This window comes from Micromys minutus (assembly GCF_963924665.1).
Source record: "Micromys minutus genome assembly, chromosome: 9".
Lineage (NCBI taxonomy): Eukaryota > Metazoa > Chordata > Mammalia > Rodentia > Muridae > Micromys > Micromys minutus.
In genome coordinates, this window is record NC_137978.1 from 57404793 (window position 1) to 57429693 (window position 24901).

Genomic DNA, 24901 nt, shown 5'->3' on the forward strand with positions numbered 1-24901 from the left:
CCTGCTCAAACAAGCACACTTACAAGCCAAAGTCAGGAGACAATTTACAGAAATCTGTTCTCTCCTTCCATCGTGTGGGTCCTGGCTATTGAATGTAGTTTGTCTAGCTTGGCAGCAAGCATGTTCATCCACTGAGATCTTCCGATCTTTTCCAGGACTCCAGTTTTAAGTTAAGGGGACTGGATAGGTTCTGGTCTTATTATGATGTGAGTCTTTTCCTCCTAAAGGAGACGCTCCTTTCACACTGCCCAGAGCTCAATGTCCTCTTGGATGAGGTGGGCACTGGTTCTGGGTTCAGACTGGCCTAAGTGGCTCCAGTGGAGGGGCTGTATATACCATAAGGACAATCCTTGATTGGCGGTGACTTTGCAACTCTGAACAATCACCAGCTTCTTAGTACATAGTTGTGTTTATACAAAAAGTGAGGCTAGCCACCTTTCTGAAGAAAGGACAGCATTAGACACAGCAAAGATTTTCACATTAATTAAAACTGTCCTCTACTTGTTACTGTATTATCATTACAGTTAATAAAGATGATTGAATCTTTACTCCAGAAGGATTATTTCAAATCCCACTTTCAAATTCTATAAACATATTTAGCCCAACTTTACATCGGCCTGATGCTTGGTTGCCCACTTTATAACTGTTAAGGCTCAGAAAAGCAAAGCCACATTCCATCCTTCTACTGTAAACACTGTACCCTAAGCTTAGAACTAGTCACATCATTACAAGATACTGTTTCCCCTTCTCCCAAATGCAGACAGTTGTGACAGATAGAGTAGGGGACTGTCATGGTATCAATGACTCACAGTGTCTGGTCAAAGCTGCCAGCTACTGCTGAACATACACTATGGGGCAGTGGGCTCTGGATGGCCCCTCCTGTGTGACCATATGCCAGCAGCCACTTTCACATTTTAGTTTCTTTGGAAGGAACAAGTGGCAAGCATCAGGCAGCCCTGGGTATGGGTGTCTGCATGCAAGCAGATGTCCGAAGTCAACCTTAGATGTCATCCACCTCTTGCTGCTGCCGTTGCTGTTGTTGCTGTTGGGGAGTGTCTTTAGCTTGGCTGGCTGAATGGCAAGCCCCAGGGATCCACATCTGGCTTTTGATGTGGGTGCTGGGAAACTCAGGGCTTGTGCTTGCCTTGCCTGTGCTTTACCAAGTTGGCCATTTTCTAAGCCCTCTAAAGGTAGTCTTAAAGCAACAACAGGCCCAGATTCTAAGAGGAGATTGGTGGATTGTACCTGATGCCCTTGGAAATGGAAGCTGGAGAGCTGGGAGGAAGTGCACCGTGCACAGCATCCTGAAGAGGGACAGGGCTTGAGCAAAGGAGTGGAAGTCTATCAGGCTCACCAAGACACCTCACCAGTACTCTGCTGCTGGCAGCTCCCCTCCCCCTGTGCACAGATATGTATATAAAGGTACTTATGAGGGTCCATGGCAGGAATGGCATTCTTCCTTAGCCTAAGTGCAAGTGCCTTACCATGAGCCAAGCCATGGATGCCAGCCACAAGGTGCTCCCCACTGGTGGCCGCGTGGTATCTGATGTACTCTCGCTCTGACTGGTGCCGATTGTCCATCGTCTTCCCCAGGCCATCTGATAGGGTCCCTGCAAACTGGAACAAATTAAAACACGTGGAGTTTTAAAGCCTCAACATTTTTTTTTCTATTAAATAAATACCTTCCCTGGTCTTAGCTATGAGTAAATAAATTGTGATTACAAAAAAAGGTTCACTGCTGAGTTACATACTATCTGCCCCAGCAGCTTGTCTTTCAAACCCTCGGTAGTGGACACAGGGAAACAAGAGGCACTAGAAGAATTCTCTCAAAGCATTTACACATCTGCTGAACACAATATAGGCTCAACGACTCAAATCCAAAAAACATTTACATGTAAGATATTCTAACATCTGAAACTTTTTGAGCACTAAAATAATACCACAGTGGAAAATTCCATGCCTTGCCCCATGTGGAGGATTGCAAATCAGATGTTAGGGCACCAGACTGTGTGTGAGGTGTGTATGAATCCAAGTCTGAAACTGGCTGAATTATACATCTAAACTTGAGTTTAGGAAATCTCACATGCAAATAGTCCTGAGGCTGGAAAAATCATAAAATCTTAAATACATCTAGGCCTAAGTATCCCATGTAAGAGCTACTTTACCTGTACCACTAAAAGCTTATTAAAAGATAAAGGTGTGGAGGGCTAAAGAGGTGGCTTAACAGATTAAAACACTTGCCAAACAAGCACAAGGACTGGAGTTCAAATCCCCACCACCCATGTAAAGTTGGTCACTGCTGTACAGGTGCCTGGTATCCCAGGGGTGTAGCAGTGGTTAAAAGGGTTAACAGGAGATTTGGGCCCATGATTTCAAGTGAAAATCCATCTTCTTCCACAAATCAGAGGATATTATCTACCTGGCATACTTTTGCCAGAGACAACAGGGTTGCTGGGCCTTGCTAGTCACCAGTCTATCTCTAGGTTTAATGAGGGACCATGTCTGAAGAAAATAAGCTAGAACCTGTTAGAGCCGGACACCTCTTTCTCCAGCCTTTGTGTACAAACACATGTACATTCACCACAAACACATGCTAAAACATATATACACACAAATATTTTTTAAATTAAGTTAAATTTAATTTAAATTTAGGGTGGGATGGTATGAACTGGAATCCTTTGATGTTCAGAACACAGCCCTTTGAGCTGATAGACAGTGTACTGCAAGGCAGAAAACACCCGATTATCAATCTAGGGTTTTGTATCAAAATTTCTGGAGAACCTGGGTAAAGGTGCAGCCTGGTGGAATGTTTGCCTGGCATGTACTGAGCATGGGGTTCGATGGGGGAAAAGTAAAGGTGAGATGAACTTCCTAAAGTTACACCTTCTTTCACTTACTCAACAATTACCAGGTGCCCATCAGGTGCCTAGCCCCATTTATCAAAGGAAGGAAGTAGGCAAAAAGATGAACAGCAGATTTGAAACCATGAGTGCAAAGCCATCATCCCCCACAAGTCAGAGGACTTTATTTACTCTGGCATACTTTACCCAGAGAAGCTGTCTCATTCATCAAGGCAGGATAAAAAGGATGTAAAACTCTGTTTTGTCACCAGACAATTTGGAAAGGTTTAACATGACAGTTAATAAACCACAGGGTACTTATCCCCATCATTCAGGCATAAAAAGAGAAGGGTATCAAATATATAATTAACCTTCTCAGGAAGGATCTACCAAAACAACTGGTTTAAAGTGCCAATGACCCAGGACTAACCTCTCAGAAAACTCACAGGAATGTTATTCAGATATACAGTTCAATGGGAAGACTATAAGCCAACAGCCTGCTTGGAGGACTGCTTGGAGGAGGCAAGCTTCATTCTGATTTGATTAAGGTGGGGTGAGGAAGGAGGGCTTCTGGTTGTGGATAATACAGATCAGACCTGCTCTGGAAACCATCAGTCCTGAGGCTTCTTGACATGAGTGGCAGGTGAGTTTTGGACACGGGGAGGAAGCAGCACGTGCTTTGTGGAGCCAGCTATGGGAAAGCTCCTCCCACCAAGCCCACACCAATGTTGATGTGGTCTACAGCATCAACGGCACATGTTGGAAATCAGATCCCTGTCACAGTTTGCTTTTCAGCCTCACCTTCTCCATCACTCTACAGTTAGTTATAGAAATAAAGTTAATGAAAGTTAATCTTACAGCTTCCTTTGGGGCAATGAGAGGCACCAGGGGAGGCTGCAAAGCTATCACTGTGGATCACAGAGCATGGACTTTGTATTTGGAGAGCTCCACAGGACAGAAGGCCAGGACCCTGCACATGGGCCTGAGCCAGATGTCAGACCCCTAGAGCACTGTGGAAGCTTTGGGTTCTGAGCCTCCATTTGCACTGGAGCGTGGCAATGGTACCTTCTTCAGCTGCATGGCTGGCAAGATCAGCAATAGTAACACAGGGCCTGGTGTCCAACTAGTATTCCTACCACCATTAGTCAGCTGCTAGTCCTAGAACAGTCACCCTTTTCAAAGGGTTAGAATTGTAGCCAGCCAAACTCTGATTTAACTTTAACACCCCATTCTTCACAATAGATGAACTCAAGGCCCCAAACCAAGTTGTTAGAGTGGGACCACCTATAAAGTTACAGTGTTCGGTGGATGGCTTCCAAAACCTTTCCAGCTGGACTTTAAGCAGTCTACGCGGCGCATGTCTTTACAAAGCACTGAGCCTGGGCCAGTGTGGACTTTCAATGGGAAGATGAGCACCAGCCTTGGGGCCTACCCTGCAGCTACAGGTCTCACTGCAATGACAGTGATGATCTAGATGCATCAGCCAGCACTAGCTGGAGCACTAGCATTAACACAATCCCCATTGTGCCCAAGCCCCAGAGGTGGTGCGGTACAGCCATGTGGTGCACGTCAATGACAGTCTCTGCAGGATGCCCTTGAGCACCCAGGTCACCTTTGGGCTCTTCCTCAGTTGGAGAAGAGGTAAGCACTGTGAAGAAATTATAAATGAAAGCCATGTTGCCTTTTAGGCAGCTGGTGAAGATAAAGATAAGAACTACCTTTTCCTCCTCTGAGCATGGGATATCATCTAGGAGGGGTGCCCAACATGATCCAGACTTCTTCCAATCCCTTCTGTAAAACCAGTCAGACACCAGAGGCTCAGGAGAGGGCCTATGACAAGGGCATTAATGCCACGGCTGCCCAATACCTAATGCCAACAAGCCCTCGAGAGAGGTCACTCTGTTCCAAATGCCAGATTCTTCCAAATGCTTCTCTGGTGCCTCATCTGGTTTTGTTTTGTTTTTGAGATAGGGTCTGTCTATGTGTGCCCAAACTGATGATTCTCCTGCCCCAGACTATAGGCATGAAACACCCTGGCTAGGAACTTTACTTTTGTTATTAAAGATGTCCACACCTAAGTTAATTTACTATTCTTACTTTTCTGCCATAAAAACTATTTGTGCAAGCCATCTATCTAGCTTTGGTGTTTGGTACTTGTGAGTTGAAAGCATAAAAAGATATCCATAAGCTACTATTATAAAAGTCTGCCCTCCTAGAAAGCAGCCCTTTGCTTTGGCTTTGAGATTGTGCTGTATAAGCGTACGATGCTAAACAACTCCTAATCCTCCTGCTTTCACTCTCAAATTCTGGGATTAAGAATATGTGGCACCTTGCTCAACAGAAAGCAGTTTTGAGAATAGAAAAAAATGGAGGATGTTGAAGTCTGTGACCTATTCAGACCTGTTAGGAGGTTGGTCAGTTCTTACCAAGAGACACTTTACAGTAAAAACAAAACCAAAACCAGACAGATGGTAGGCACAGGGATTAAGACATTGGCCTCCTATCACTTTGGGGACCCATGCATGATCATCTTTAAAGTCACTTCTCATATTCATCCAAGTGAGTAGGAAAAATACACCACTGTCTCCCCCCCACAGACAACATGCTGATATGCAGGCTGTGGAGGAATTCTAGGACTGGTCCTCTCTGTGCCTACAACCTTGACTTTGCTGTGGCTGGGAAACACTTCCTAACCATGCCCTCAGCTTTGAAGGTAATCATCAACAGGGTAGAAATGCTCATAAGACCTACAATGTCAGCACTGAAGTGATCTGACTGACGCAGGGCATGGTCACCTTACCCCCTTTCTCACTATCTTGAGGTAAATGAATGCTGGAGTCTGACATCCAGAGTATTCAAAGGAGATGTGACTCTTGGAGGCTTCTAGAGGAAAGGATCAAAGTCTTTAGGATGTGAGCAACTTAAGCTTGGATATGTGGTCAGTCTAACAGGCAGCAGCCCAAGAGCTACTGTGGCCACCTAGAGGTATGCGTGAGTGTGAGTTGTAACAGAAAGACAATCACACCAGAGTTCATATTCTGACTGTGACACTTAATAGCAGAGTGACCATGGGCAGTGACTTTAACTCTTAGCCCCTAGGTGGACATTAAAAATGTCACTTTGGAGGATTTGTTGAGGTCAGACAAGGTGTTACAGCCCTTACCACAGGAGAGATAATATATTGGACACTCGATACTGTGCTGAGAAGCTTCAACTTCTGTAAAATGATAAACACATTCGACAGTGCCATGGCATGACAGGATCCTCCGGTGTGGTGCACGCCATGTTCAGAGGGAGCTGGCAGCTCTGGAGCAGAGCGTGCACTGGGCTAACACTGGGAAAGGTACTGACATTTGGGAAATCATCTGTGAGCAAATAGCTACTCTGGTGGTTATAGTCAATACCCCCACAGCAGGGGGTTTACAGAGTTAAGTCAATCCAGCTCTTTAAAACACAAAACAGCTCAAGCCTACAAAACCACTTAGAGCTTCAAGTAAACGTCAGCTTAGCGAAGATGAAAGGTGCCAAGGAACAGAACGTCCTTCAGGAACCTGCTCACGCACTTACAGTGGGTTCCCTTCTGTAGCTGACGGAAGCATCGGCACTCGCCACACTTGTGCCTTTTGGCCACAGTCCAAAGTCGTTAAGTTCTATACAGCATTGTTTGCAGCACAGGGGTAAAAACATACACATAGAAACACTGCAAGCTAGTCAGGGCTTGGGACCTGGCTCTGAACCACTGATTTCAGAAATCTAAGTAGAGAGTAGAATGGCATGGAGGGAGAAAATTCACACTGTGTTCCTCAGTTCTGTGCTGTTGTTTCCCTGACCCTTGCATGATACTCAGCAAGCATGGGTGCCAAAGGTATTTGGCCAGTGTAACAGGATCCTAGGCTTCAGTTTCTCCCTGTTCTCTGGGGCTCTTCTTTCACAGTTATTTACCTAATGGAAAGTTCCTCCTTAAGATCCTTGTAAACTGATGGTGACAGTATCTTCCTTGTCACCAACCAGGGCAGGTGGTGAGTGCACTTCACAGGAAAAGAGAAAGAAGTAACAGGGCTCTGTGGCATCAGGGAGAGGTCTTTCAGCCAAGAGCAAGGCTGTACAAGGGCAGCATGACCAGCAGCAGCTCCCAGTGCACTCAGCAGTGCCCAGGACGCACAGTCAGAACGGCCATCGCCATGCTGTGCTGCTGCCAAGGAGGCCACCATGCTGGAACAGAGCAGGGGCATCTGCCTGTCACCAACAGCCCATCACTGTAAGTCGCCTATTTTGTCTAGACCACAGTTATCCATCTGCAAGCTTCTGCTCCATAGGGCTGTCTGGAGGGGATGCAGAGGTAGCTGAAGCAGAGCCCAGTGACTGTCCAATTTTATCATTTAATCTTTCTCAGAAGCAGGTTGGTTCTTTACACGCTAGAATCATTCTCAACTCTGTTGGTAGCTATCGAATAAACCTCCTTCAAGTCAGTTGAGACCTGCATCACTTCAAAACTAAGTTCCTAACCACATTCCTCTGTTTGGTATCATGAAAACAGCTGCAATTAAAAAACAAAAGCAAAACAAAACAACAGTAAACCTGTTCTGGGGCTGGGGAGTGTTGCTCAGTGGTAGAGCACTTGCCTAGGTTCAATCCGTATCACCACACAGAGAGAAGGAAGGGGGGGGGGGGGCAGAGAGCTTTCAAGATACTCTGGGAAGTCTGTCTTGACACCAAACCTTTCTGTAATGCTTATGAACGGAAAAGTTAGAGGAAATAACGACCCCAAGCCAGTAACTGTCTGTAATTGACAAAGGACAAACTGCTACTTGTCAGCTGTACAACAGTAAGTGGGAACACAGTAGAGGGGGAAAAAAAGAAAGGAAAAGGTACATGTTGGGATTTACTGAGAAGGGAGATATTTAGGAATCCCAGATTTCTGTCTACAGAACACAGAGCAGGCTGTTTCCACTTCTGTTTGGTTTAATTCTATGTAGTCCCGAGGACACAGACCCAGCAGGGAAGCCCTGAGAATAGTAAGGTATTTGAAAGCTGGGCCAGACGCTCACTCTGTCAGCACCACCTCCAAGCTGTGACCTTGCTTTCCCCTCCTCTGTTCTCTGGAATTTTAAGGCTCTCTAGCTCTGGGATGTGTCCTGTGTAGCCATTTCACAGACAAACACTTATCAGACATGCCACTCCTTCTCATTAAGAAACAAAGTTATCCATAGGCACCCGATTATCTCAGAGCACAAGGTCTAAAAGCAATCAGAAAGGTCCAGCCTGGAGACTGCTGGGGTCCTAACTGGCCTGAGGAACACACCAGCTGAACTGGCAAGTTTCTGCTGTTCTGCAACTGTGACCCAGTTATGAACTCAGATGTAGTTTCAGATTAATCCGGAAGCTCAGAGTGGTTTGAAGCATTTCCATAATAGGATTTGGCTTTTTCTCTCAAAAGGACTGGTAGAGTTTGCTGAAAGCACAGAGACAGCAGAATGAAGGAGAGTGACTTCAACAGGCCAGTAGACTGGATTTAGGCATGTCTTGAGGTTTTCCCACATTGATTACAAGAATCTTGTATACAAAGTGCCTCTTGGTTTTTATCAAATTTAATTTAAAATTTACATTGATTGCTGGGCATAATGGGGGTACATCTTTAATCTCTAGCACTTGGGAGGCAGAGGCAGGTGGATCTCTGTGAGTTTGAAGGCAATCTGAAGGCACAGTGAGTTCTATGTCTTGACAGAGCTATGTAGAGGGATCCTGTCTTAAAACAACAATAAAAACTTCACTGATTGATTGATTGATTGATTGACTGATTGATTGATTTACTAGGAGGTTTATTTGTGTGCTACTATGTGTATAGAGCTGAGAGAACAATTTGTCAGAGTCATTTCTCTCCTGCTACTATGTGGATACCAGGGATCAAACTCAAATCACTGAATTTGGTGGCAATAGCCTTTATAATCTGAGCTATCTCACAAGCCCAAGAAGCCTCTAAAGGCAGTTGGGTATAGAACTTAGCCATTTAGTGGCTGCACACGCTGTAAGGAGGCTTTCATGGCAGATGATTTGGTGGCTGTGTGGAGGATGCTAGTCTTCTGAGATCCCTATGACATACAGAGAAAAGCTGTTCTGAGCAGCTTAACTTGATATGCAGTTGATAACCAAAGATTTGTGCCTAAATACTGAGCCAGATTATGAGGTAAAATACCTTACATAGTGGTCACATCATAATGCCTTGCTAATTATCTCTAGCCTATGATGCTGGTCAATTATCTCTACCCTAGTGAGGCATGTGGACTTCATTATTTTTAATTTTTATTGTTTTATGTGAATGGCTATTTTGCCTGTATGTCTGTATAGCACATGCATGCAGTTTCCAAAGAGATCAGAAGAGGATGATGGATTCCTTGGAACCAGTGTTACAGGTAGTTATGGGGTGCTATGTGGGTTCTGGGTTATTGAACCTGGGTCCTCTGGAAGAGCAGCCAATGTTCTTATCTTCTGAACCATCTCTTTAGCCCTGGCTCACAGATTTTGAAAAGGAGCCAGGCCGCCTCTGCCATTAGCACTGACTAAGCCAACTGAAAAACTCCCTTTAGGAATATTTAAGATCAAAACACAAACATGTCACTTACAAATTGACCAAAATCTCAAAATACAAAATTTTGGAAATTGATTCAACAGGAAAGAGGCAAACTATCCCCACCCGCTTCCCTGCCACCACTACCAACAAAAAGGACTCCATCTTGAGAAGTGCTGTATGTCTCAGATGTCAATGCCAAAAAGCCTGGCAAGACATGAGGGGTTGACCATGTGATCAAGAACCATCTGACAGCCCTGCTGTGAACATGGATGGGGCTCATGGCTTTAGGAAGAGTTCCCAGTTTCTTCAAATAAATGAAGCTGAAGTTGGAGGCAACTTTGTAGCAATACAGGTAAGAGAAACTCCCAGCTGCTGATGAACATGACATTCTTTGGAACAGTACCCAGGGCCCACCAAAACCAGCTAGCAGCGGGCACCACCCTGTGACAGCACCTGTGAAAGCACTTAGCTAGTTCAGTCTTCACAGCAGAAGGACAGCTACAATCCCTACTTCCCTAGACACCAGGAGTGTGAGCACAGCCAACCAAGGAGTGTCTAGAGAGGGGACTCAGCTCTATGTTTATCTCTGTGGGAAAATATCTTCCAGAATGTCACAAAACTCACACAGAGACCCAAGGTATACACCTTTCTGCTTGGAGAAGTGACGCTAGCAAAGTCCAATGGAACTCTGGGGGTTAAGTGTCATTAAAGTTGATACAGCCTTGTTTCTTCCTTCTCCCTGTCCTGGTAGGTCCTCTTGTCTTCCAACTCTTAACTCACTAAGAACAACAGATATTCCCAAGGAAAGTAAGCAGCTTCTGAGAACATATTAGCCTATTTGGGATTGACCTTTTAGGACAGAGGCTGCATTTTGAGAATGCTTTGCACAAAGTCGCTGTTCTCCTCAGGTAGTGTCTGGAGAGGCGACTTGTGACTGAAGAGCTAGGCATGAAAGATGCTGAAGCTGTCTTTAGCCTCTGGAAGAGTAAGACAGTTTAGTGCCATGTGGGTGCTTCAATCTCACTTAGAAGGGGGAAAAATCATGGGAGGCAGAAAGAGGGAGAGACCTACATGGGGGAGGGGAGGGGGAGGGAAAAGGGTGGGGCAGGATAAGGTATGGGGGGGCAGGAGAGAAGCCCAGAGGGTCAAGAAAATAAATAGAAATATGTAGCAATATGGAATGTGGGATGGAAAGGGGGGGGCTACTAGAAAGTCCCAGACACCAGGGATATGAAAGGCTCCCAGGACCCAGTGGGGATGATATTAGCCAAAATGTCCAACATTGGGGAGATGGAACCTGAAGAGACCACCTTCAGTAGACAGACACAGTGGAGGGATGGGGCTACCTACCCATCACAAAAATTTTGACCTAGAATTGTTCCTGTCTAAAAGAAATGCAGGGACAAAAAAATGGAACAGAGATTCAAGGACAGGCCATCCAGAGATCAGCCCAACTGAGGATCCATCCTATGCACTGACATCAAACCCGACACTATTGCTGATGCCAAGATATGCTTGCAGACAAAAGCCTGGCACTTAACTGAGACAGATGCAGATATTTACAGCCAACCACTGGACTGAGCCCAGGGACTTGCTAAGGTGGAACTAAGTGTCCCCATCCTGCAGGTGAGCTAAGATAAAACCAAACTCTTAGCATAGGTATTCTGTATGAACACCGAGGAAGCCCTGGCTTTGCCCAGAACTCGAAGTCTCAAGAGGGTTTGCTTCCCATTCATCAGTTTTCTCAATATAACCTCATGCAGTGAGTGGGAAGGGTGAACTCAGTGAGTGGGAAGGGTGAACTGGCTCATTTTAAAAGGCCACTCCTGTGCCAAACATGAAAATGCAAGCTTGTAATCCTTGTATTTAAATGGCTGAGGCAGGAGAATCTTGAGCTTGAGGCTGATCTGGATTAAACAGCAAGACTATCTAAAAACAATAATAATGATTATTTAGAAAATAAAAGGGTATTGGGCCCTGCCAGATGTAGTGGCACATGCTTGTAATTCCAGCAGTCCAAGACCGAATCTCAAAGCAAGGTGCTAATCCCAATCATGACTGCTCCACCTTCATGACCCGATCGCCCTCTAAGACTCTGATGCTAATAATATCACCCTACAAGTAAGAAACCAGAATTATGATGGAGGTGGGGATGGGGGTCAGTGCATGAACAGTCAATCTTTAGCATGTGCAAATTTCTCCAAGGATTATAATGGTGACTCATTCTACCTAAGTTTAGGACACAATTGCCCAGCCACAAAGTTTTAAGTTTTGGGTGATGGCAATGGGCATACAAGGCATGCTGAGAAAGTCAGGGTCAGGGATAGTCTTGAGAGGCTTGCACCAGGGACTTTCTCTTGACCATATGTGCCAAGAAACACAACTTCAACCCTGAGTCAAAGGACCCAGGTGCTGCTTCCCAGCCCAACTGCTGGGCAAATGACTCTGAGCACTGGAAACCAATGGCTCAAAGGTTCTAAGAGGTCACCAAGAAGCCATCTGTACTTAGTCTACATAGCTGTAGGAAAGCAGAGGTCATGTGTGCCTCAAGATAAATACCTTCTTTTAATTCATATGTGAAAGAGAAAAGTCTCAGCCAAGCTCTAGGCATGTTAGCTGCACTGAGAAACATGAGAGGACAGATTTCTAGAAAAGAATCTATAGATCAAAGCAGGTGAGACCAGGGTTTAGGAGTGGAGGCCATGAAACATACTCCCATAGGAAACATGCTCTTCCCTCTCAATTCCAGGCCATATCTAGTTTACCTATTTGCTAAAAAGATCATCAAGCAGCTTAAAGGAGTCAGAGAATTTCCCAAAAGTAGTTTGGGGGTCAGTGGGACATACTGCACACACTGAGCTCCACATTCTGCAGAACAGCATGGCTGAAGACAGACCTGCTGCCTCTCTTCCTCCTGTGGTCCAGCTGCTTCACCTGCAGGCCCTTAGTCTGCTGGCTCTAGCTTCAGGAGGGCAATTTTCTACTGTGGAGCACTTGGTTAATGAGATGTGCTGAGGTGCCTGGGCAGAGCCACTCTGGCCATAAAGAACAGTCTGGTGTATCTACAAGCCACCACAGCAGGCAAGCAGACACAGTTCCTTTGGCTGTGAGCTCTAGGTACATAAGGGGTGGGGTACCAAAATGGTTCACTTGGAGCTTGTTGCCAAGCCTGACAACCTGAGTTCTACACCTAGAGCTCAAAGGGAAGGGGCTGATTCTTCTGAGTTATCCTCTTACCTCCATGTGAGAAAACATACATACTACATGAATAATTAAAAAACAAACAACATTTAAGTGAGTCAGGTCTTCCACCCTGGAGTATGTGAGGTTGACTGTTTGGTTTGTCCTGACGGTGTGATTCTTTCTCCTCAATATACACAATGCAATTGCAAAACAATAACTCTTCTCTGTGTAGATCACAGGTATGACAACAGTACTAGGCTCCAAATGTCAAACACTTAAGTTGATTTATTTTCATTCCTTATGGAGTCAGGAGGCAAACAGTGGGTCAGTTTCTTAACTAGCCCAGCTAGCCAAGTGGTTCACTCCGAGGCTCGGGCACAGAACCCCCCCCCCCCACACACACACACAATTGCTCTGTGATTCACACACATAGTCCCTCCTCTTCCTGTCTGTAATCTATTGTTTGTGTGGCACCCACCTCCATGGGTTTCTCCTTTTGTTCCTTTGCTCCCTGCCCCAGCACCTGGATGCTCCCTGAACACATGGTTCCCATCCTTTTCCTTCCTATACTGTGGTGCCCCCGAGGGGTAAATACTTAGTTTTCTCCAGCAATTCCTTGGTATCTAGCATAGAGCCTGGAGTTTCTAGCTGTCTACATACAGTTGCAAGCTAAAGGAAAAGTAAACCTGTTAAACTGTTTGACTGTCTTGGCTTCTGAGCTTCATGTTTCACATGTTTAGAAGGTTTTTGCATAACTCTATATTTAGGTAGGTCTGTATGTAGAGTTTTACTGAGTGTCTCAGGCTCTGGGCTACATGCTTCATCTTGGACAGAGCCACTGCATCTACAAAAGCACTTCTGTGCAAAAGGAGAGTCTAGGAGGTGATGTTCGGCTACGCTGAGTACTCTTTGCACCTCCTTGAGCCCAGCACCTACCGGTTAACTCTTACAAATAAGGTACTTAAGGGGATCCAGCAGGGAAGCCCACTGACAGGGCATCACCTGTGCACTGGTACAAGATGGGCCTGTCACAGTATGGGCCTTGCTCTTCTAATTTTGAGCAACTTAACTAATATCTGAGGGAGTCTTTTGTAAAAGGAGAAGTTGGAACTATGGTGCTAAGGATTAGGCAGATTAGATTGGAGCTGTTGAGGTAGTTCAGTGGGTAAGAAGTAATCCTCAGAACTCATGGTGTTAGGACATAACCCTTTGCTCTCCATACATGTGCCGTGGGCATGCACACTCACGTGCATCCACAATAATAAATAAACCGAATCAGTTTGTGTTAAAGCTGTCACTGTGTCCAGCACACTGCAGACAATAAATGTTAGCTACTACCTTAAAACAAAACAACACTGTTCAGGGCTGAACCTGGGCTTCACATATGACAGAGAACACTGATTACTAAGCTACATCCCCAGCTTAGACTTTAATATTTGACAGATGCTCATTCAGCTATTTCGTTAAACACAAATCTACCTCAATGGCACAGTGGGTGCTGATAGCCACCCCGACATCTGTACAGCAACACTGAGGAATAAAAGGAAAGGCAGTTCACAGACGACAGCATTCCATGTGGTCTGGCTCCTTTCTGCACTGTGACCACACAGTCCACAAACAGCATGCAGGTGGACAAACTGCCTGATCATTTTGGCAACAAATTATGAGAGACAAAAGCCAAGGAAATACAAAATTAACATTGTTGTCCTCTTTATCAGAGCACACAGAGCCAGATGTGGCCACAGTCCCTGATGAAGAAAATGGGCTTCTGGCTTTTGCCCGGAATTTCCTGGGACTGTTATCAGTAGTGCAGAACTAAGTTAAATGTTTCTTTGCACAAAGTTATGAGGAATGAAAGGCTTCTGTGAGAACAAAGCTGCTTTTAAGCAGTATATCATCATAGGCAGATTAGAATAGCCCAGGCCTATAAATACAGTTAACAGTTTACTGGAAATGATGGTAAGATGCAGGCTAAGTAAATACATAGACGAGGAGGTAAATCAAACATTTACAGGTGACTTGTGTTTTATGAAACACTGTATGTGGAGCATATGTGTTATGACAGAACCGGCCAGTACTCTCCAGATTGTACACGCTGACATTCAGTGCCACACTGCTGCGTCTCCTCTGCTGACGCATGACAGCATGCATGGACTTGGTTATTCAGAGCTCCCAGCCGTATCCTTTCCAGCAGGCAGGTGGACTTTTTTCCCAAGCAAAGGGGAAAAATTTGGATCATATCCTACGCATATGTTTGTTGCTAGATATGTAAAAGCTATCCCTAAATGTATGGGATTCAGGCTATTGGCTAGCAGGCTTTCAAGGACAGGGCCAATTCAGTGAGATGTGATCTCGGTGGTACATGAATTTGACAAAAAGAGCAGTTAGAATCAATAAATACAGTTTCAGGCAGAATGAACAACTTTTTTTAAAGGTTAGAAATATTCACACCAATGGACTGACTGTTTTCTTGTTTTAAGGAATTAAGAATGGGCTGGAAATTTGGGGAATGTACTCTGAATCTTTCTTCCTCCTTCTGCACCCCCTTCTCCTTCCCACCCTCCTTCTTCCTCTACCTGCCCCCACCCAACTCGTCCCTCCCAACCACCCCCCCAGTCAAAGCCCTGGCTAGCTAACACTCTGACACTGGCCTACTGGCCCAAAGTGGGTCCTGGGCAAGCCTGATTAGAGATCCCTTGAGCCCCAATGGCTCTTATCTCCACAGATGCCTGAGGAGTTTGGTATCTTCTCTCCCCACCCTCCTGGGAAGCTGGCCCAGCAGGTGCCCATTGGCAATAGTTTTATGTTACAGGCCTGAATGAATGATCCCTGCAGGAGCTGCCGGCTGTTTTCACAGACACAGAGGCAGTCAAAAGTCCACCGCGTGAACTTGGAATGACCCCAGCTGCAGAGTCACTGGCGGGTTCATCGGGAGGGCAGGCACGCTTTATTAAACAACTAATACTCTTCACAGATAACTTTGCGGAAAAAGCAAAAGTGTTAACTCTTTGCAATCTTGCTCTGACAAAACACCTCAGCTGTGAAGAGTCTCCAGATGGAGGGAGCATTTAGGTCTGAATGAAAACAAGAACAGAAAGACAGACATGGCACAAGTGGGAACAGTGCTCATCTGTCCCAAAGAGGGGTCAGAATTTAGTCACCATTTGGTTGGCTGGTTTGGCAGAGTGTTCTGGATTAAGGTAAAAATGAAATGTTAAAGTTTCATCAACGGACTCCAGTGAGGACAATGGCTGGGAGTGACCTGACAGTGACAGCCCTTGGCAAAGGCCAAAACCATGAAATCCAGGACACAGATGTATCCAGCCCACCCTGGTTTGCTTTACCCAAACTCCTGGCACCCACAAAGTCATAGGAAAGCCATCCAGAGCCTCCTGTGCCAAAAGAGACCACGGCCGACGGTAAAGACACAGCACCAGCATTTTGCTTCCAGAAGCAGAGACCCTTCTAGAAGGGAAGAGAAGTTTATCAAAGGCTTGTGATTCACATAGCCATATTCCCACTGAGCATGTGGCCTTTTTACATTCTCTGCCCTTGCTACACACCCCAAAGAAGACAGGCCTGGCCTCTTCCCATGGCACGTTACCCCTAGATTATCTTTTTATATAGACTCTGGAATGAACTGATGACAACAGCAGTTATGGGAGACACAGGCAAACCATGAATACTTAGAGAACCCCTCGGATAAATTTGGGCCCCCAAAACTATGTGTCTATTGAAGTTCATTTCTGCCTCATCTCACCAGCTGTCCTCTAAGCCTGGTTAAGGAAGGGCTTCCTACTTGGCTTTGTTTGTGGGAAGTGCAGCTTTGCCCGGGTTAACTGGCTGGATGAGATCCTGTTGAAAGACTAGCTAGGTGAGTTGCTTCAAAGCAGCCCTGCCTCCCTCCCCACACAGGTGAGCAGATGGGTCAGAGCAACAACTCAAGGACATTCCCCACAGTGTTCACAGCACAGCCCTGAAAGCCTGAGAGGAAATAACTAGATCCTTGCCTTTCTTAGTCTGTTGTGGAAGGTAGTCATGGGAACACATAAAATCCACAGAGATAATGTTTAAAAAAAAATAAAGGTGCTGGGGAAATGGAGTAGTGGGCAAGGTGCCTGCTGGGCAAACATAAGGCCCCGATACAGAGCCAGGCACAGAGAACCTGTAATCCTAGTGCCTGTGGGTGGGAAGATGAACAGGTCCTGGGGTTCAGTGACCTGCTAGTTTAGCCTAAGCAGGTGGGCACTACGTTCAGGGAGAGACTCTGTCTCAAAAAAATAAATAAGTTAGGTAAAGAGAAAGATACCTGATGCCAACCTTTGGCCTTTGTACATGCATGCACAGGCACCACACGTGTATACCACATACACTCACATATACAAGTGTAAAAATTTTAAAAAGGATGCCAAAAAAATATCTAGAATCCCCCTTCCCTTCTAAAAGATAAGATGCAGGCAACCAAAAGCTGCCCACCAGTCATAAGGGTAAGGCCTATAACAAAGCTGGCCTGGGGACTAACAGGTTGTGAATCCTCACAAGGTCTTGGTTTCTGCTCAATGGTCTGCGAGGGCTCAGTGCCAATCTTGATATTCTTTCCCATGGCTGTTATCCTCAGGGATTGTGTTCTAGTCTACAACTGAGAACGGCTAACTCTCCATGTCCAGCAGACTGAGACTTCTCGGGAACACAACATGTGCTTAGGGAAGACAGAGGTTCTAGTCTGCCACCATGTTTTCACAACAGCATTTGGACCTCAAGTCTATGCTGTGACTTGTGTGTGTTGTCTTGTGTGTCAACCTGTGTGACTAAGTTGACACACGTCAGTAGTCTGTGTGTGATACTGATTTGAGAGCAGTCACTATTACTGTTGTTGTTATTATTGATCTACAGAGAAATAGGCAGCAAATTCCCCCTGTTTTATCATTTATTCACAGAGGCCTGACAATTCATCTTGTCTGCTGATTAATTTGACTTGATTAGTCTCTCTTGGCAATTATTCTGTAGCAGTCTAAATTTTTCCTTTTCTAGGGCTGAGGGACATAAAATAAAAGTCACTAATGTCACTAGAAATGGGCTTTTAGACTCTACCTGTCTTTATTTCTCTCTGGATGTGTGACTGTAGCCTTGTGTACCTACCTGGGATCTTAGCGCCCACCCTTCACAACCCAGCATGGCTATGAAAAGAGAGAGGCCATCTATCTGGGAAGCTATGAGTGCTCCTGGGAGATACTCTCCCAGCTAGCTCCCTGGGGTATCTCAGACCAGAGGGCAGAGAGGAGTTGGCAGCCTGACCCAACACTAACAGCTCCATTTGGGGTTGGTGACTTACTTTCTCACCACTCAGGAAAGTGACGACAGCCCGGCCTGCTGGCCCCATAGGGATGTTGCAAGCCTAGTGAGTTAGACATGAAAGTGTTCCAGCTCCTGAGGAGGAAGCAGTAGTGATTGCTATGGGAAATAGCCTGAGGCTTCAAAGGAGCCCAGGGTCCTGTCCTTTTCTGCAAGCTCCATTTGACCCTCCAGAAGTTAATTACCTACAATGTGACTCAACATTTTCATCTGTCAAATGGGGATAATCCTTGACCTCTAATGTCTAAGTGTGTGAACTTCAGATAGTGACAGGAGCTTGCTACAAAGGCTAAATGCCTATAAAACCTTTACAGAAACTCTGCACCTCCTTTTGTGACTTTGCCATAATGCTTGGGCATTTCCAAGTTACCAATAAAGAGAAAATCATTCCACTGGCTACAATACCTGGCTTTGAACATCACACATACACACACATACACACACACACACAACCAGAACTGAAACAATGGTTTGGTTTTGAAAGCACAGTCTTCTTAACATTCACTTCTGCAAAAACACTAGGCATTTAATGCCTCCAACCTAAGGTTTTATTACATGAATTTAATTTACCTAAGTATTTTCTACTAAGAAAGCAAATAGCTCTTTCCCACCCACATTTTTATTCAACAGATCAAGAGGAACTAGAGAAATCTAGTTTCTCCTTTTTCTGAGAGTCCACCAAGGCTTCCTGCCATGTTGGGCAGAGCCAGGGCCTGCTGGAATCCTACATGATGAGTATTTGCTGTGGACTATACTATGTGAGAATTGAAGGACAAGGGGCTGGTGAAGAGAGCACATCCTCCAAGTCAATGTCTCTGAGATAAGGTCTCACTTTGTCTTTCAGGATAGCCTTAAACTTGTGGTCCTGCAACCCATGCGTGCCCTGTTTTCTATTTTGGTTAGCTGCAGGCTTCAGATATGTTTGGGACAAACTTGTAAACCAACCATTCTACAGTTCTGTTTATATCACATTAAAAACTAAACAACAGATAATAAAAAGCAGGCTGGTGTTCTATTTCATAACTTTGCTGAGCATACACAGTGCAAAAACGAAGAGCCAAATAAGAGACACCCCATACAATGCAACTGGCTCACTTCCATTTTTCCTATAGCAAATATTTATGGCTGATCACAAGGAATATCGGTCAAAAATGTCAGACAGAATCTTTGCCCTTGGGAAGCTTGAAGTCTCCTCCAGGATGCAATAAGTAGACATTTGCACTTCACATTTCCTTAGGCCGTGGACCCCATCCTTGAGGAAGAGCAGGGTGTTCTTTCCCTATGGCTCTCTCTCTCTCTCTCTCTCTCTCTCTCTCTCACACCCACACACACACCCACACACACACACACACACACACACACACACACACACACACACACGGAGTCAGGGAGGGAGAAGGCAAGGAAGAGGAAGAGGGAGAGCTCACAGTTGCTACTGTAACAGCAGCATGAAGAGCCATGGGAAATAGAGGGGAAAGTTTGGTGGCATCTGGGTTCGACCTTATAAATTCAGAGCCTCAGACATGAGGTGTGGGATGGGCACCGCAGACAAGGGAGTGATCAAGACAGCCAGCTTTGTGGTCTTCCTGTCTTTACCTGACTTTCCAGGAGCTTCCTAATGTTTGGCTTATGGCTACTTTCCTCATGCTTAATTAGACACTTCCTTCTTAGAAATGCATAGGAGGGCTTCCCCACTGGAGCTGAACAGAAAGGAAAGAAGACATCACGTTTCACGCATGCCCATTGAATGCGGTGTCCCTCTGCTTTTCTGTACTGAACAACTGTACTCTCCTGTGGTCACGTTGGGATGCCCTTGGTTCCCCATGAGTTAGGCCTGAGCATGTTATCATTTGACTATGGGGCAAGGCAAAGAAAAGGCCCATGTCTTGTAGAAGTACCTTTTTCTCCCATAGTCTTTCCTCCCCAACACTGCTTAGATTTTTTAACATAATACCTTGATATAAGCTTCAATTCTTATAGTCTCTTCATCCACAAAGATTCTGCTCTAATCTTTTTTTACTTCCATCCTGCTTTTTGTTAGTTTTCAGCTCTGACACAAATAACATCCTGGTTAATTCCTAAGGCTCTAAAAGAAAGAGTCATTTTGGTTTGCTTCTTGTCTCTGAAACTACTCTGCGATAGGGAATTTACTAGTAAGGTTCATTGAGGGCACTGACAGGAGTGACTCCAAGACTAGAATGATGCCTATTTTTGTACTCAAGGGAAGACTCATGAAACAATGTCCAGCAAAGTTCTAGAAGCTAGAAGATCCAGGGAAAAATTCCAAGCCTATCAGCTTCTGTTAGAGCATCTTTACCTCTAAGGTAGTGATGGTGACCTCTCCCGACCTTCAGACGTCATCAGAAAAGAGTGACTAAGACCAACAGAGACTAGTGAGGAATGACGAGGAGACTAATGAAGAAATACAAGTTTTAATTTCCTCCAAGAAGCAAACTACACAGCAGGTCAATAGGACTAAGCATAAAATCAGAATGACGCACTGTTTCCAGTGTTCCCCACCTGGCTTTTAAACTCTATTGCTAAGCATCTGAGAGCCATGTGCTTGTAGGACACAGACACAAGGTGTCTCTACAGAGGTTTAAAAGCTATGGGAGAGACCAAGGGGAGGAAAAAGTGAAAGGAAAAAGCAAGGGAGAAAAACAAGTTAATGTTCTGTCACTAACTGACAGAAGGAAATACAATGTTTCCTAGTTTCAAGTACTCTGAGCTGAAGTGAAATATTATTTTCTTATTTTTAATTGTGCTTGTGGGCACGAATGTGTCCACACAGGTCACATGAGGGCATGGGATCCCCTGAGGCTAGAATTATAGATGGTTGTGAGGTACCATGTGGACGCTGGGAACTAAACTCAAGTCCTCTATAAAAGTAGTCAGTGCTCTTAACTGCTGAGTCATTTCTCCTTAAAATATTAGTATTTTTAAACATTCTAGTTGCCTAGAAATGCTTAAAATATTGAAGTAGCACACAAAAGGTAAACTCAGCTTATCCACTCCAAGAAAGGGGCACCAAGAAAGGTGTCTGAAGACCAGTCAGACACCATTGTAGTTTGCAACTAGGATATTGGTTCAAAAATACTTGTTATAAACAGGCAGAAACTTTTAGATGCCAATTATAAAGGTGAAAGAACTCAAAGAAAATAAATCTTCTAGTCACAGTGATCTTAATCTTCAGTGGTCAAAATAGTTGTTGTGTCCGTCAGAAAACTGTAAAAACTGAGTCTAGTTCAACTCACTGGCATAACACTTTGTGCAGTCCAGACATTGACCTGAAGGACATGAAGGTCTATGACTAAGCTTGATTACATCCAATTTCTTTTAGTAGCCATATTTGTACTTAGATAGGAAAGGCACTGCACCGGGGACACATGTCTTTATTTTCATCTTTTCCTTCCACCATGCAATTGTTCTTCCGGGTGATGAGTTAAAGCCATTTGGAATGTGTGCTGCTCACTGCTGCAGTGACAACTTCAGGTCCCCACACTTGACTTACTGACACTAGGAAATGAAGGGCTGTCATTCACTTCTTGCCAGGCTGTGGAGTTCCCTGCTCAAATGAAGGAGAGAACGCCTAGGCTGTTCTTGGGAACCTTGGTCACTTGGGATTCTCGTGCCACTAACCCTCTCCCCTGTGCCAAACACACTTCTGACCACCCAGATGGCTGAGAATCGTCTGAGCAAGGATGGGTTAGTCAGCACCAGAAAACTGCCTCTAACTACACGTAATTCAAAGTAAGGAAATCCTTTTAGTCTTCAAGGTTATTGAAGAAAATGAAACAAAACTCTGATCCCAAACATGAGTCATTTCCCCACATGTGACAACCTGAGCATACCTCATCTGAGTTGGAAAAGGAATCCTTCAGGTGATTTGGGATCAAAATGTTTCTAAAAACATAAAACCCTACATTCTCCAAGGGGCAGATCACTGTCTGAAGAAAGTTTTGCTCAACTTAAACCATGCCAACTTAAACACAGTAAAACCTGATGCTTACGAGAAGCCATCCACCTATTTCTCGATTATAGGTACATGGAAAAGCTATTATGGGGATAATCAGCTCGACAATAAAATGGAACAGTCACACATAATGACAAAAACAGACACAAGTCATAAATTGCTGTTCCCCTTCAGAATCTACACAGAACATTCTTTTGTGCGAAGATCTAACTTTCTCCTTGAATAAACAGTGAGTTAGTCTCGTCTGCGCCCCATAAATACCCTGCCTGCAAAACAAACACAAACAAATGCTCGTTCGTAAACAAAAGGCAGCTGGGACGCCCTGTCTGCTGCAAGGCCACAGCAGATGAGGCAGGCACTGCAGCAGGGCCTGTAGGAGAAAAGTCCAGGTCCACTGATCACTGCAAAGTTCCATATCTGGTTTCCTGGGACAAAGGGCCAGCAGAGGGAAACCGTTCAATGGCACACTGCTGCCCAAAGTAGGGAGCAAAGAAGTGGGAGAAAACATCATCTGAGGGCCTAGCTGGACTCTGAGGAAGTCATTCAAGGCCAGCCTCATTCTCTACCTACCCCCTCTACAGAGTTGCTAAAACCCTTGACAATTCACTGAGAACAGCAGGCCTCTGTTTGGTTTGTTTTCTCAGACAGCATCTCACTCAGTAGCCTCTGCTTGTCTCAATCTCAAGATTCTCCTGCCTCGGGCTGGAGAGATGACTCAGTGGTTAAGAGCACTGACTGCTCTTCCAGAGACCCTGAGTTCAAATCCCAGCAACCATATGGTGGCTCACAACCATCTGTAATAAGATCTGATGCCCTCTTCTGTTGTGTCTGAAAACAGTTACAGTGTACTTATATATAATAAACAAATCTTTAAAAAAGATTCTCCTGCCTCAGCCTCCTGAGTGCTAAGTGCTGAGGGTGTGTCACCACTCCTAGCTATCCCATTCTCTTGTTTATTCTTTATCCCATTGGTTTTTTTTTTTTTTTCCTCAATATTCATGGGGATGTCTGTCATAACCTTAGAGTTGATGATCAAGTGTCAGTCAGTGAGGGAGGAGCTTAGTTGACGGCTGAGGGAGAGTCACTTTCTTTTTGGGGACATGTGTGCTGGTAAGTTGTACACACCACATGAATGACCCCACACCCATGCAATACTAATTGGACTCAGGGTTTATTCATAACCAAAAAAGAACAAAGTGGGAGATTGGAAGTTGGGAGGGACACAAAGTGGGGGGCGCTAGGGGGAGTTGGGAAGAGGAAGTGGTGGATGAATATGATCAAAACACACTGTAGCAATGCATGGAACTTTCAAAAAGAGAGAGTGATCTAGGGAAGATAAAGCTTCTATAGGTGCCTGCTGGGGTCATTTCTTACCTTTAAGCTTCAGTCTCTTCACTGATACTCTGGGACTAACAATGCCAAACATAACTACCTGGGTTATCTATACAGCCAAATGTCACCAGACCAGAGCCACATTTGCAAGCACTAAGCTCTGACTGCCTGTGGAGAGAGTGACCACAGGTACCAACCCCACCCCAAGCCCTGCAGGTGAAAGGACAATGGGAGACAGGATAGCAGTGGACTGAGCAGCTAAAAGAGCAATGTCTCTGTTTAGTAACAAGCTTCCGGAAGATAGGCTAGCAGTTGTTACTGTCCTTGAAAAAAGACCTTAGACACACAGGGAAGATATGGGGGAGGGGGTATGTGAGCTGAACTTATATCAAGTCCACCCCTGGTATTTTTTAGTTATTTGAACTTGAAGATGCTTCCAAGCCCTTTAAGCCTCACTTCCTGATTTGCAGGGTAGAGATTAACTCCAACAAGGCAGTGTGTGGCAAGTGCCCATCTGTGACAGGTCGGACAGACAGAAGACATTCAGTAAGCATTTACAAGCAAGAGTGTGCCCGGTGACAGAGCTATGCTCTACCCTGACCCAGCACCCTTCCCTGTTAACAATGTTGGCACCAGGAATGTCACAGAACTACTAGAGCTTCGTCCAAGTCACAACAAACAAACTGACTTCAACACCACAGCAAAGTGGGGTGGCTGACAGTGGTTTCATGAGGGGCAGGGCCACCTTCTGCCCTCTTCCTCCCTGGAACGCTAAATCTCTAAATTCTCTCCACATGCCAGACTTGAGTCCTGTGTCATTTGCACTTCCTTCGGCTCCCCCATGAGTGCAGAGAAGCAAACACAACAACATGAAGGTGTGGTTTCAACCCTCAGAACTACAGGAAGATGGAGAACATTAGCACACACGCAGCATCAGAGATGTCCTGGTCTGGTGCCCACAGACAGACCCCACATGTGAGGTGTGAGCTTCCCGTCCTGCAGCTAGATGGACTTAATTTTGTAATAACAAACCCAGAGTTCATCAAAATAAATTAGAAAGCAATTTCCCTCAGTAGCAGCCTACAACTCCAATATTGCTCAACTTACTGAAGACACGGCGGACTCATGAAATATGCTGACTAAACACACAGTGGACAAAGTTTGCAGTCAAGCCTGGAAAGCCCCTTATGCAAAAGAAATAACAATATAAAGTACGGTATCCAGAGAGATATAATAAAAGCTTTAAGTGGAGTGTTTACAACAGAATGTTGTGGGGCACTGGCTGACTAAATGAAGTGCTTAGAAGCTGAGCTGTGCTGCACTGTAAGGTGTGGAGCTGAGGGAGGCATAAGAAAGACTCCAGAAGAGATGGAAACGGTCTTTCAGATCCTATCCTGATTTTACCAGCTTCTACGTTGTACTCTGAAAATTTCCTTCTTTTTCCCTTCTTTTATTCTGAAAACAACATGGTTTTGTGCTGACCCACAAGGTGAGCACTTTCACTGACCAAGTAACAGCACAGCCTCAGACACTGATCTGAGGGAGACTGTCCTCCCTGGTAATACTCTGGAAAAAGATACTTCATCCCCTGCCCCACATGCCTTATGATCAGGAATACATACAACACAGAAAAAAAAATCCTAGTGCACCTTC

At 45.0% G+C, this 24901-nt stretch overlaps 1 protein-coding gene across 1 annotated transcript in view; it reads right to left on the minus strand.

Moving 5' to 3' along the window:
- VPS13D (vacuolar protein sorting 13 homolog D) overlaps positions 1–24901 on the minus strand; it is a 217108-nt gene that overhangs the window by 44207 nt on the left and 148000 nt on the right. The window contains exon 66 of the mRNA XM_080922046.1: positions 1485–1617. Coding sequence (XP_080778172.1) covers positions 1485–1617 — 133 coding nt within the window. The remainder of the gene's footprint in view (positions 1–1484; positions 1618–24901) is intronic.